At 42.0% G+C, this 14,904-nt stretch overlaps 1 protein-coding gene across 4 annotated transcripts in view; it reads left to right on the plus strand.

Moving 5' to 3' along the window:
- Positions 1–14,904, plus strand: part of LOC307046293 (nesprin-2-like) — a 53,829-nt gene that overhangs the window by 18,498 nt on the left and 20,427 nt on the right. For all 4 annotated transcript variants that reach the window (XM_079692679.1, XM_079692677.1, XM_079692676.1 and 1 more), the window contains 11 exons: positions 374–556; positions 1,063–1,170; positions 1,512–1,666; positions 2,070–2,217; positions 2,305–2,399; positions 2,483–2,714; positions 3,901–4,095; positions 5,035–5,160; positions 6,077–6,232; positions 7,819–7,977; positions 9,335–9,501. In XM_079692679.1, coding sequence (XP_079548805.1) covers positions 374–556; positions 1,063–1,170; positions 1,512–1,666; positions 2,070–2,217; positions 2,305–2,399; positions 2,483–2,714; positions 3,901–4,095; positions 5,035–5,160; positions 6,077–6,232; positions 7,819–7,977; positions 9,335–9,501 — 1,724 coding nt within the window. The remainder of the gene's footprint in view (positions 1–373; positions 557–1,062; positions 1,171–1,511; positions 1,667–2,069; positions 2,218–2,304; positions 2,400–2,482; positions 2,715–3,900; positions 4,096–5,034; positions 5,161–6,076; positions 6,233–7,818; positions 7,978–9,334; positions 9,502–14,904) is intronic.

A 14,904-nucleotide genomic window follows, 5' to 3' on the forward strand; every position in this document is an offset into this window, starting at 1 on the left:
ATGTTTCAGAGCTTCACAGGAAGTGAAATCAGAATCAGAACACTTAAGATGTGTTTAGATATAGGTAGATATAGTATATTTGCACTTGTTACATAGCTAAAGTACTTAGCAGCTCCAATGTATGCCTTTTTAAATGTATTTTGTTTAACTTTATGTATTTCAAGCCCATTTATATTTTTTTCTAGAGTAAATTGTGTATTTTTTTCTGAAACTTCTGCAATCTGTCTGTTCTCACTGAAGTGAGTGCCATAAATAAACCAGAATCTTTGATTTGTTAGATATAAAAATGTTTAGTATGATTTCTAAGTTTACTTAGATTACATTTCCCTGCTTTTGAAGGAATACCTAAATCTGTTTGTGTTCTGCGCTCCAGAGTCTCCTGGAGAGGACAGACTCTCTGCAGTGCGACCTGGAGGGGGTGCTGAAGGTCTCCAAGGACCTCACTGGTCACCTGGATCCTTTAGCTGCCAGTCTGGTCCAATCAGAGAGCCGCTTGTTGGCACGTGGAGTTCAGCAGCTCAGCCAGATGGTGACGAGGAAGCTGGGTCAGCTGCAGGTACAACTCGCTGAGTTTATGGGATTGGACCAAGTTATTTTGGATTTGTTGTTTCCTAGGTGACTCAGACAACTGTACACGGTGATACTGAAGCAAAGAAACATTTTACCTGAGGAAAATTATTGATATGAGCTGTCAGATTAAAAAGGCTCAGGTAATTAACATTTGTATGTAAACAAACCCAAATATAAGCTTTTACTGTTACATGCTGCTGATTTCTGTGGCTTTTTAATAATTTACAATGCATAACTGATACGTTTTTGCTCATGCAAACTTATTTAATTCAAAATATTGTTTTATTGTTTAAAAAAAATTGAAATACGTTTCTTATGCTCGTCTAGTCTAGTAGATACTTTTGGATATGCTCTGTGATGCAGGCGCTTTTCCAGAGTACTGCATAACTTGTGTGTTGTGTAACCTGCCACCTGTTTGCTCTAAGTATCAGAGTGAATTAGAGTAAATTAAGACCCAGTAGGCTGTGAGTCATGTATCATGTTTGCGTGCAGGAGGAGCTTCAGCGGCTGCAGGAGTTTGAAAGCGTCCTGAAGTCTCTGGAGGGAAACCTGCAGCTCTGGCAGGAGCGACTGCAGGATGTGAGTCCCACCGCAGACCAGGTGAGAGAAAATGTACTGAGTTTAGGATGATTGTAGTACTGCTTCTTCCTCTCTGTTTTAATCCTACAAAGATGTCTTGAATTGTTATTGGGACAAAAAATACTTTTTGGACTAGTTTCCAAAGGTCTGGACCTTTTAAGGACACTTAAAGCTATAAATAATCGGTTTATCTACACCTGAGACATTTTCCAAACCACGAGTCAAAAACTAAATACATTAGAAGATTAGATTTGGACAGAAGATCACAGAACAAGTTTAAAGCATGAAGTATTTCTCAGCTGTAATGTCATGCGTGCAATAGTTCAGACTTTGTGATCTGAGCTGCCACCATGTGTTTCCAGTCTGGCCTCCTCGAGCTGAGCGGCCTGTCAGCTGATCTGGACGTACTGAATGAGCAGAGCTGCAGCCTGACGGTCGGAGACGCCGCAGCGCGCCGCCTGCAACGCCTCAACAATCGCTGGACCGAAACCTCCGCCCGAGCTGAGGAGACCTGCAGGTAACTTATAGTTTATGTCATGTACCAAAAGGTATGATTTTACTACGCCTTTGTAATAAAACATCTGGATATTTAATAGTGAGATGGATTTTATGATCACTTGCCCTGTTGCTAACACTAAAAACACACTTTGTGATCCTACACTTTGTACCAGAAGTATCATCAGACGCTCAGCATATACTCCAAATAACATAGATCTTTATAAATACTTTGTTCAACACCTTATTGTCATGCTATAAGTGAAATCACAAAATCCTTTTAAGGTTTGATTCAAAATGTGAGAGTACAAAATAAATACATTTAAGGACAGATTTTGACCCCATTAAACTCTAAATCCATGAAAGAAATGTAGTGCAGCACTTAGCAGATTTGAAATGATTTGTTTTCCTCCAACTGTGTGCAGTGAGCTTCAGACGGAGGCTCTGAGGCAGCAGAGCTTTGAGCAGAAGTGTGAGAGCTGGATGTCCTTCCTGCAGAGGATGGAGGACAGCCTGGCTGTGGACGTGGCCGGCTCCTACACCGGCCTCAGACAGCAGCTCCGTACACACAAGGTATCCGAATCACACACTCAATCACAAAAGATCTTAAAACCCCTTCAACACACAGAGATGGAATCCTGATCTCTTATGGTGTTTCAGCGTTTTCAGACAGAGCTGTTTTCTGGACACCAGATCCTGCATTCCGTCATCACTGAAGCTCTTCATCTGCTGCAGAGAGGAGAGGTGGAGGACAGGTAAGACGATCAGAGTGTATTATCATTGTAGTATTAAAAGTGTAAGGGAAAGTTTACCATCATTTCTGAACTGTGTTATCCAGGAGTGACTTCATCCTGAAGCTCACCCACCTCCGGGAGCACTGGCAGGGGGCGGTGCAGCGGGCGGACCAGCGGCGCTGCCTGGTGGAGGGGCTGCTGAGGAACTGGCACCTGTACAGCCGCAGCCTGAAGAAGCTGCAGGGGTTCCTGACGGAGACGCAGACCCTCCTCCCCCCCGCCGGCCCGGCACACTGCAGCCTGCAGCAGCTGAGACGCTCCCTCCAGGACCTGCAGGTGAGGGAATTCATTATTCCACACAAGGCAAGGCAAGTTTATTTATATAGCACCTTTCAACACAAGGCAATTCAAGGTGCTTTACAAAAATGAAAGACATTCAGACAAAGGCATTTAAAAACAGTCATTAAAAAGAAAAGATAATAAAAGAAACATTAAAAGAAAAAGTACATGAATAAAAATCACATGAATAAAAGTTACAGTGCAGTTTAAGATATGAATAGTTCACACAGAAGTTCCACTTTACTGATGAACACAACGGCTCACTTTCAATTAAAAGCAGCGACAAAAAGAAAGGTCTTCAGCCTGGATTTAAAAGTAGTAAGAGTTGCAGCGGACCTGCAGGTTTCTGGGGGAAATATCTGTTGTGATTGGTCAACCGCTTAGAGCTGTCCCTCCCCTTAGCCTCCCCTTCCCCTTATCACGTACAATATGTTGGAGTGCTAGCCAATAGGGAGCGCAAGTGTTACATAGAGATGTCACTATGTTACAGAAGTAAACAAAAGAGTCCAATGGAGGCGTTTCAGGCCCGGGGGAGTTTGTGGAAGAGAAACTCACCCCTGGAGGGAACACAGGGATTTTAGCCTTTGCAGACCATTTACATGCACACACACCTGGACAACCCTCTTTAAACATCAAGGACAGAATATTCTAATGTAAAAAAGCAAATATTTGCAGCAATAAATGACAGCATCAGATCTAAGATGGTTTGGTCTGAGTGGATTATTTTATTTATATCTTCTTTAATACAATCCTGTCCTGAATCTGACTGTTCCTACAAATCTAATTTTTCACTTTCACACCCTCCAGAACCAACTTGGCTGTTTTTATGAATGAGTTTAAAACACTCTTAGTTGAGATAAAGATCAGTCGTTACCACAAACAGGAACTAAACTTCCGCCTGAGGCCTGGTTTGAGACTTAGGAAAAGGAGACAACTGCTCATGATTACATTTACATTAAAAGCCAAACAAAAGAGATAAGGAAGAGTGATTCCTTTCTAGGTCTTGTGAGCGCTTGATTAAGATGAGCAGGAGCAGATAGCTGCTTCTCAATAAAAGGGAACCCTTCACTGCAGAAATCACAGAGCATTTCACTGCTAAGCTTTCTCTCCTGGTCTCTTTCTGTCTTCCTTTCTTTTTCTCCTGTCCTTTTTTAAAGTCATCTTTTATATAATCTGTCCTCAGCACACGGAGCTGTTGTTCCAGAGGTATCAGTGCAGCTTCATCCACACTCTGGAAGTGGGCCGGCAGCTCTTCTCCATGGGGGACGAGGAGACCCAGACTCAGCTGCAGACGGACCTGGGAAACCTGCAGGAGGATTGGGAGAAGCTCCACAGCCTGCTGGGCCGGAGGATGGACCTCACCGACGCTATCGTGCAGGCAAGGACGTTCTCTTGACTCACTGTGGTTTAGCAGCAGATGAAGTGATGCCTTCAGGGTATTTTACAGCACCTTTTAGATCTTAGTCTGCTGTTTTTTTGGAAAAGTGTGTTGTACCTACATGACTTGGTCCTGGTCCATGTTGCACTTAACTACCTTTTTTTATTTATTTAAATATGCTACTTCGGGTGTTTGCTTGTAATGGGGTCAGACTTGGTTTTAATTGGTCTTATTGGGATTGGGTCTGGACTGGGACCCTATGGCCCTGGTCATGGATTGGGCCCAACATTTTTTTTTTATGGTCTGTGGTCAAGGCAGGAAGAAACGTATCTACTGCTGCAAGAAAAATGCCAAACCTTCTCTGTTTTTTTATTTACTAATGTCAGTTTGTTTAATTGTTTCTTTCTGCTTCATATCCTTCTCAATTTGGCATCTTGGTCCGGACATTTTAAAGACAAACTATTAATAGTTTAGAAAATGTTTAATAATTGTTATTTATAGCCCTAATTTCATTTTTGCAATTTCAACCCACTGTTACTGATGTTTGGTCTGGAGAGTTTCTATATCATTGATTGAGTCTATTTTTTTTAATATTAATTCATTTGATAAAATGTTAGCAATTTCCTGACATAAGCAAAGATTTACAAAATGTGTCTTTAAAAACCTTAAAGAAATATGCAGTTATTGTTGATGTTTTGTGTCACCACCTAATCTCTGACTGGTACACCTCAATCCTCCTTCTGTCCTCGGCCTCTGACATATTCTGTTAGCATCGCGAGCGGCCAAGTTAATGTAATCTGCTCTAATGAATGACTGTGGATAGGTTTAGGAAGCCAAAGACAAAGAAGTCGTTCTCAAAGCCTTATCAGCAGGTTCAGACCCCACAGCATCGATCAGTGTGATTAAAGGGTTTCTAAGCAGTTTTTGACTGTGTGACAGAACTGGGAGCGCTGCGAGGCCGGACTGGGAGACAGCACGCTGCAGTTGAAGGACTTGAAGACCAGACTTAACGAGTCGATGCCAGATTTTGCAGAGGAGCTGCAGATTGCCGAGAAATACATCAAGGTACATCTGCACACAGCTGGCCTCACAAACACAAAACATAAACACACACTGTTCATGCATTTGCATGACATGAACCATTTTCATTTTACTTGTTTATTGCACTTATTTAAGGTAATCAGAAGAAGTTTCATATAAAATAAATGCTTGAAAGTATTTTTTGTAGATTTTCAAACTTTCAAACGGGTCAATTCGACCCTGAATGTAACGGGAGGGTTTTAAATGTATCATGTATTTTTTTTAAAGAACGGAATAATTGGAAACCCATTTAATCCCCTGAATGAACTTTGTCCCAAAATGTTCTACTACTCCCTATACATTTGGGCTTTTTATTCTGCTGTGAGTTGCACTGCATTACACGATAGCGCTAAGCACCATCTTTTTGAAAATGACTTCAATGAATAAAAAGACTAGATTCTAATCCATTGATACAGAAGTAAAGTTTAGATTCACATAACTTTTCATAGTGACAATAGCAATAAAAGCCCCTTTTTAAAATATCTAAACCGGACTAAACAGTTTGTGAAGAAGACATATTGTAAGGACATCAGGAAGCAGTCCACTTCAAACTTGGAGCCTTCTGTGAAAACGATCACTAGAGGTCAAAGAATGCAAAGCCAAGTTTGAAACAGGTTTGTCTCAACACATCCTCCCTGACCCATCACTGCCTTTATCCCCCACCCCTCCCTCAATCCCCTCCCCTCCCCCCTCCAATGCACCCCTCCCCCGGCCGACCTGCAGCCTGTGGCCCTCATTAATCCTCTCTGGGCCAGTAGAAAGAGAGAGAAAGAGAGAAAAGAGAGACAGGGAGAGAGAAAGGGGCTGGGCAGACAGAGACATCAGGGAGTATCTGTAGAGTGAGCTGTGGGAGAGGAGGTCTGACAGTTTGTTGTGGCGCTCGCTGTGTTATGGTATGCAGGAGAACGAGGACTGCCTGGAGGACTGGGCTGAGAGCCTGACAGAGCTGAGCACCATGAAGACGGATCTGTCCCAGTACATCATCGCCGACGACGTCCTGCTGCTGCAGGAGCAGGTGGAGCACCTGCACTGTCAGTGGGAGGAACTCTGCCTCAAGGTAAGTCTGATAAACTCCTGAGGACGATAAAACATGATGGGACTCATCTTCTCATAAAGTGTCTCAGGTTATCCTTCAATCACAGCTTGTAACTGAGATTGTCTCCACTGTTTGTCTGATTTGATTTATTTATTTTGAACACTTACATGTGATCTTGATTGTTCACTTGCTGGGAGTGACATCTGCCTGATGTTGAAATGGGTACTACTTTCTTTCCTTTGGAGTAAGTACTTTGTAGTTAGGTTTTTGTGGCTCGTGTCGTCAATATGGCAAAAAACATGTTGTTCAAAGGGTCCCGTTATTAAACTTTTTACCTCTTTGGGAACCACTTTTAAATAATTTTCCCATTTTCTTTTGGATTCACCATGGTGATTCATTTGAAAATGAAAGTTTAGGACTGCTGGTTGTGGAAGGTTAATCATTTTAAAGCTAACTTGTGAGAGCAGCTCAACCAAAACATTCACTCACTTTGTGTTTAGTTGTGTGTGTGTGTGTGTGTGTGTGTGTGTGTGTGTGTGTGTGTGTGTGTGTGTGTGTGTGTGTGTGTGTGTGTGTGTGTGTGTGTGTGTGTGTGTGTGTGTGTGTGTGTGTGTGTGTGTGTGTGTGTGTGTGTGTGTGTGTGTGTGTGTGTGTGTGTGTGTGTGTGTGTGTGTGAGAGAGTTAAAAGACAGCAGCCAGTCAGGTGAGATCATTTAGCTTCCCAAACGGCTTCAAAACTAGGAGACAACGTGAGTCAAAAGTAAGTGCAGCTCAATGAGACACTTAATTGTCTTTTATTAAATCACAGTTGGTCATCTGACTTGTTCGAGACAGCCCTCACTCCTGCAGACGTTAGAGAGCATGCTGCATTTGAACCAGAATTCACTCTTTCTTTGTCTGTTTCCAAGTCATTAGTGTTAGGAGCCAGAGCCTTTAATGAGGAGTTAAGTTAGTAAATCTTGTGTTGGACTGAAGTGACCAACAGGTCTGTGGTGGGGGGTGGTGGTGAGGGGGGAACAGAGGGTGACAGGAGAGAAATGTTGTAATGGGCTTTTGTATGGAAATGAGTCTGGGGGAGGGGGAGTGATGATACTCACTTTCACTTTTAAACTCTGTGTGTTTGTTTTTGTTGGTTATTTTAACTTGTAGACCTGTAAACCAACATGCCCCTCTAACAAAAGTGGATGTGTGCTGCTCCAGATAGGACATGGGAGGTTAAACATAAAGTGAAGCTAGAGTTTTCAGTTTAGTCCTCATCTAAGAAGCCTTTTACTTTGCACACCATCCTATCGTTGTGGACAATGGGCCTCCGAGTCCTACCTAAAATGGTGCAGAATGATCTCCGTATTTAAAAGACGATCACATGTCCCCTCTCTATGATGGCAGGCGTTTGCAGTCACCTTAACCTTTGACCATTTGGAACGGTAAAACATTTTCTAACATGAATCCAACTTCGTCACCCCTCCCAACTCTGCTCACAAGACAAATCAATTTGAAATGATTGGACCACATGCCTCTGGCTCATTAGTAGTAAGGATGTTAAAGATCCATCCACAGTGCAACTAGCATCTTATTCATGTTCTTTCTCAACATCCTTCTTGTGTCAGGTTTCAAAGCGTAAACAGGAGATCGAAGACCGCCTGAATGCTTGGATCATCTTCAAAGAGAAGAACAAGGAGCTGTGTGAGTGGCTGGCGCAGATGGAGAACAAGGTGGCGCACAAGTCCGACCTCAACATCGAGGAGATGGTGGAGAAACTCAAGAAGGTAGGAAGCTTGAAGCGTAGACACAATCCCATTCAACAGTGTTTATGTGATACAACAGATAACCACTAGTTACAGTGGACTGAAGATGGGATTACTGTCACTTGTTTTGATGGCTGTAAATTCATCATCCATGGAAGCTGATGATTCAAGTTTATTGTGTGAATGGATTGGTCCAAACAAGAATGAGATGTACCTTCAATCTGACTTTTGGAGTGAATATTTAAGAAAATCACTTTTGGGTCCAATATATGTGTGGTTTTTGTCATTACAATGACTTTAAAACCTGTCCAAATGTAAAATAGAAGTTGCTAGAAAGTTCACAAGGGCTGACAAAAAAGTTATTTGTTTTGTCCTTACAATTACAAAAATCCGACACGTATCGGCATAGCTCGATGCGTATTTGGATGAAGCTAGCCAGATTTATACGTTTGTATATCCGTGCAAAATTTGACCTTATTTATTACATATAAGTAATACTTTCTGTCAAATTCTCAACAAATGTTAACCATTTTGTGGGTGATGGGATTCTAGAGAGCGTCATATCGCTCTTTAATTGTAACAAGTTGTCGGCAATACACCAGTTTGGTTTTGTTTTATTTCGCTGTGTCACGCCTGCTCACTGGGCGGGGCAGGGTCTGGGCTTTTCCAAAAGCTGTGTATTCCCCCCTGATTGTTAAAGAGACGCCAGCTGTTTGAGCCCCAGCAGGGCCACGCGGGTTTGTTTTGTGTCCAGTTCACGGCCCCTTTCATTTGTCACGGTGTGGGGAGGGGACGAGGGGGGGGGTGTGGAGGGAAGTTGAGGCAACTGCTGTTATAGAAACTCAAACTTATTGCCCTGCCAGGGGGTTCAAACCTTTTCAGGACAGGAGCTTTAGATTTAGTGCCTTATCCACGCAGCAGGAGTTCTTACTCCCTGGCAAACTTCCAAAAAGTCGTTTTTTCTAGCAACGAGTAAATCAAGTTCAATTCAAGTTTAAGGTCTCTTTCAGGAGTAGAGCTTACCCACTTTTTAAGGCTTTCATGAATTTTAATGCACTACATTTCTGGTTGAAGATATAGTAAGTTTACTCAAAATTATTAATGAAAAGTGGGTTTTCTAAGTAAACACATTTTTCAAAGAACATGAACCTTTTTCTTTTTTATGATTTCTTTGAAATCTTCTTTGTATCCTTACCTTAGCCAGTATGAAGTTCTAACGCTGTCCTTAAAGTCAGACTTCTAGCAATTAGAATAAATCAATTCCTTAAATCCTGCAGAGAAGTTATTAAATGTAGTACCCGTAATTATTATGGTTTGAATTGTAGATCTATAAGTACCGTACTTATTTCGTTCTTTTTCTCCTGTGTTTTTCCATTAGGACTGCATGGAAGAGATCAACCTGTTCAGTGACAATAAGACTCATTTGAAGCAGCTCGGAGAACAACTCATTACAGCCAGCAACAAGACGAAAGAGACAGAAGTAAACGACAAGCTGAAGGACATCAACGACCGCTGGCAGCATCTGTTCGACAACATAGAGGCCAGGTAGGAACAGCTTTCCATGTCCAGTCTCGTGTTTATGTTATTGGTTTGTCCTCTGAGAACAGGAGCAGAGCACAGCTGTTTATTCACCGAGGCTGCAGATTTAAACAGAAAAGCTGCGAGCCGACAGAGTGATGTTATTAATCCATCAATCTCATTCCGCTACAGAGCGCAGTGTTGTGGCTGAAATGCACAGCTTAGTGTCTCCTTAATGCTGATCTACATGAAGCAGCACTGTGCAATGAGACTGACTGGTAGAAGTACAATGTGAACATAAGCACTTTGAGTGAGAGGAACACATTGGCTGATCTACTGTGGTGGGGTCAGTTAGTTAATTGACAGTGGTCAAATCCTGCTTCTGGCTGCATATCACATGACAGTTAGTATGTTACATTACACACATAGGAAATACACACATGAACTCAACCAGGACCTATACACCATCATTAGCGGAGAGGTGTCAGTGTGAAGTGGAGGCCAGTTTGGGGTTTGGTGCCTTGTTATTGGGAACTGCCACGGAGGTAAACTAGCACCTCTTAAGTCTGTATTTGGTCCGATCGGGTCTTTAACCAGTGAGCCAAGGTTCCCAAGCCAAGTCCCTACACACTACTTTCTGTTCTTCAAAGATCTGGCCATTCATTGGGTAAAACAGGTGTGATTTTGTATTGATGGGTTTGAAAAGTGATCAATATTGCCGCTTGGATCATGGCTGTATTTTACCAGTGACAGATGAAAGGAAACAAGCTTGGCCCATCAATAGTAATGCTCCACATTTGGACTTTTAATAATTGGCTTCCACTTTTAACTGATGCTATATTAGGAATGTTTTTTAGTTTAAAGTGCACTCTATATTATGTTTTGTATAATAAGGTGTTCTCACTGCTTGGCTGGTTGTTGATGAAAGAGATTTGTTTTTAAATATCACACATTAGCTGCGGTGTTTTCTGCATCTTTCCCGTCCTTTTTAAGTAACTTAGCTTCCTCCTCATCAAACAGTACAGATATTATTATTGCTGTGTCCTCGCTGTGCAGCAGAATGGATGCAGAGTGTTAGAGTGCACCACAATTATCCCCACATCTCTGGCAAAAACAGGACAGACAGGGAGTTTAATCAGAATTCTCTCCAGATAATTGCCTGTAATGGGACTATAAAATGATAGATGGAAAGTTTATAAACTCCACATTAAATCAGAGAAAATTGAACTTAATAGAGCTGAGCAACAGTGAAGCCAGATGGGTTCAACCAGCCAGGGTGTGTGGGGGGTGGAGCTGACTGATCCTCCATGGGAATGAGTGACTTAGATCTGCCATATGGTGGCTGTTTAGTGACCAGTTAGTGTCTCTCTTCAGGCTCTTCTTTAACCCACATTTAGCATTTAAAGGTCCCCCAAATAAATGTTTTCAGACTCTGACTCTCTCATTGGTTTCAATGATAAGTTAAACGTAGGGTAGGTAAGAATGGAGAAACCAGCTCGAGTGCGCTAGAATTCGAAAGTTCGCAGCCGGAAAAAAATCTGCCCCTTCCTTCAGACTTCCTTACAGAGCCCCTCCTCCAACACACACAAACGCGCACATGACCAATGAGGGCACGAGATAAGTTTGTGCACAGATGGAAGGCTGACAGGCAGGTAGGCCATCCAGTTATTTTAGCCGGGCCGCCTAAAATGATTGGTCGTGCTTTTTACAGTACTACGGCTTCCACAGACACACATTTTTTTAAATGTATTTATTGTCAAAGCATTTAATCTATTCATTGCTATCGGGAGGTTAAGAGCATTCCATGGAATATAACAAAAAGTGTTTCTGAAGTGAATTACCTACCCCACCTTTAACCCAGATATTTTACATTTAACAATTACAAATATAGAGAGACAGGCTCCTACGAGCTTAAAACTTATGGGCATGTCTGTGTTGAGTTTAAGAATATTACTATTGGAGAGTTATTTTCCACTGTATAGAAGTGCATGATGAAGCAGATGAAGCACAATCAATTAATCCCCAAGCCTCAAGATATTCATGTGGAATATATTATAACAGAATATATTTTAACATTATATTCGACTACTTCTATTATACTCTATGTGAACATGAGTTCCATTTACTGAACAATAAACACTACACCTTTCAAATCGATATTTGTATTGTAATAACTAGAGCTGTCAATCGACAGAAAATCATCTGTTAATATATTTTGCCCCAGTTTCTTAGCCAAACAACTATAGAGATTTGCTGATTCTCTTTTTTTACTGTCCTACATAGGTGAATATCTTTGTATTTTGGACTGAAAAAAGTACACCACCACTTTGGGCTTTGAAAAACTGATTTGGACATTTTTCAATATTTTTTATTAAATTGTCAGACTAATAGATAAAGTAAACAATCTAAAGGTGCAGGCCTAGTCAACAGGAGCCCATATTAATGTGGTTGGAAATATTAAAACTGAGAGCTAGATATAACTTTAAAAATATCCACTTACTTTAGATATGCCTACAACTAGTCACCAGGATCTCTAGTCAAAAATAAAAATGGACCAAGCGGGTTTTTATCATGATCGTCAGGTATCAGCACAGAGAAGTGCCCTCCATCTGAAACAATAGATGGGGGACCTGGAGAGACACGCTGCGTGACACTCAACGCTGGAGTTGCCCTCCTCTCAGCCCCCCCCCCCCCCCCATTCATCATCATAACGGGGCTAAGCCTGTTAATGAGCTGCTGCTGAGGCACGAGCCTTGTGTCTGTGATGGAATGTGCAGAAGTCACCCTGTTGATTCAGATTTGATTATTCCACAGACACGCTAAATACCAGCTTCTGTCAGCGCTCAGTTCATCACAAAGGTCTCTGTACACTGCTTGTGAAAAACCTTTCTTTATGGAGCATGCTTGGACTTGGGCCATTGTCATGTTGAAACAGGAAAGGGCATTGCCCAAAATGTTGACACAGTTGCAGGAACACTGTAGACTAAAATATCATCTGCATGCTCTAACAGAGGTCCAAACCAGGAAACAGCTTGCATATCACACATTTAATAGCACTTTACTGAGTTTATTTGGCATTTATCATAATATAGCTAGAGAGCCAAAACTAATAGTGGGATTTGAGGCTCAGGATCTGCAGTACACTGGAGGGGGTGAAAAGCCTTTAAGCTCATAAACGTGGGGAGTCTTTACAAGCGGCTTAACAGAACTGGGGAAGCATTTATCTTTTGTATATGTTGTTCCCTCAAAACCATTGGAGCAATATGGGGGGGGGATGACATTTGTGTTTAGTGTTTTCCCCAAGCCCAGCTATTGATTAATGATGAGCAACTAAAGACAGGACTAAAAGTAACTTTGTAGCTCAGTGGGCTCCAGCCCTCATTAAACCACAGTATTTTAATCCGCCCGTACCCTGCATGCTCAGAGAGGACACCCCCAGACCCTCTGAGTTAAAATAATATATATGCTGCCAGAAGCTAGTTAGAATAAATGTGTGGCAGTTTGATTTTAGTGGTCTGATTCATAGTTAGTATTAAAGGAGCCCTATTCTATCTCCCTTTCCTTTAGTGTGTACTACTTCGGCAACATAATGACATCAGTATGTAACACTCACGCTCCTATTAGCTTACGCTCCAACACACTGTATGTGTTAAGGGGTGGGACATCTCCAATCAGAGCAGACTGGGCTCTGGTTTCGGACAGAGGGTGAAAAGAGGTGCTGCAGCACAGGCAGTATGAGAACAATAAGAGCTTTTTGAACATTAAAGCATGGAGACACGTCACAGGAGAGACACACAATACAAATATGGACCTGAAAACATTCATAATATATCCTCTTTAATCCCTACTCCATTTCACTATTTTCTTTCCATTATCACCTTCTTCTACATTACATGAAGAGTTTACTTCAAAGCCATGAAGTGTTTTCATTGGTCGGTCCATTGCCAGAGTCCTGAGTCACGCGTTTCGATAAGCCCTGGTGGAGTAGAAGAGCTGTTTCAGAGCGGGTGACGAGCGTCCCTCAGCCTTTTGTCTGCGCCTCGCCTCAATAAGTAACGGCAGAAGCCTGCTGAGGTTTGACTTGCACAGGGATTAGATGCGTTGACACTGGCCCAATGCTCGCCTTTGTCCCCCAAAACAAACCGGGTGCTCCGTCACCCGCACCAGCAGCTGCCGTCTGCTGACACGAGCCTTTGTGACGACGGGCCCTCAGCCTCGGGGGCCACCATCCTCTCTCCTCATTGTCTGAATAAGACGCTTGCGAGGCAGATGTTTGTTTTTAAAAGTCTGTCTCCCTACCTCCTCCTCCATTTCTTCTCCATCTCCCTCACAGCTGGTACAGCAGATCCACTTCTTTCAGTCTACCACAGCCTGTTTTTGTTTCTAAATTGCCGATTTGTAGTCGTAAATCCCAAGTGGCGCTTTGGCAGTTTAATGCTGACATTGGTCACACACTGCTCTTTTTCAAGTATGCTCTCTAATTTTTTTAAGTGGTTGTAGATCTGGTAGTCATGGTAAAAAGAGCGCACTCCTCTTGTTGTTGACTTTGCTCGATTCACACAGTGATTTGTTAAGTTTGAACAAGGGATTGTGGGTAAGGATGTAGTTGCCTATGAGTTAATGTTTTCTGTGTGTTTAGCAAATAAGGTAAAGTATAGGTGTGGGGGGGTTTGTTAAAGAAGAGGAAATAGAGATATAAGAAATTAGATGACATGACTGACCGACACTTGCTATGAGGACAGAATGACATTTACATATAACATTACATTTCACTTGTTAGACACTTTTATCCAAAGCGACTTACACACATTCAGTACTGTGGGCAATCCCCACAGGAGCCATTTGGGGAGAAGTGTCCAGCTCAGGGACACAACGACATACTGACTGCGGTGGGACTCGAACTTGCTACCCCCTGATTCGAAGTCCAGCACTCTATCCACTTAGCCACAGCCGCCTCGAATATGAATATTAATGGAACACTGGCAAAGTAATATTAATAGGTTGAATTCACAAAGAGGTTCTCCTTAAACTAACTGGTTTTCGATCAAAGAGAACACATTCAATTCAACCAATGAAGGAAAACTTTGACTGGATTGTGCTTCAAATATTACATCCAGACTAGCAGCAGTTAAATGAATAAACAAATAGACTGCAGAACTTTGTACACCAAGCACGTGGGAAGTTAAGCAATACATCAGACTGTACAATATATGATTGTGTTGACATTATGAAATAAGCAGCAGAATTCTCCATTGAATGAAAGAAAGAATGATGAGGAAAGAAAATATATTAGGTTATTCACTGTGAGGTGCGTTGGCGAGTGTCCGTTGGGCTCACATTGGTCATTTATCAGGGATTCAATCGGAAAATATGAGAGAAAACATTTCTTGATATCATTACTTTTCAACTCGTTGCTGTTTTGTTAGGCGT

The sequence above is a fragment of the Notothenia rossii genome, assembly GCF_949606895.1.
Source record: "Notothenia rossii genome assembly, chromosome: 7".
NCBI lineage: Eukaryota > Metazoa > Chordata > Actinopteri > Perciformes > Nototheniidae > Notothenia > Notothenia rossii.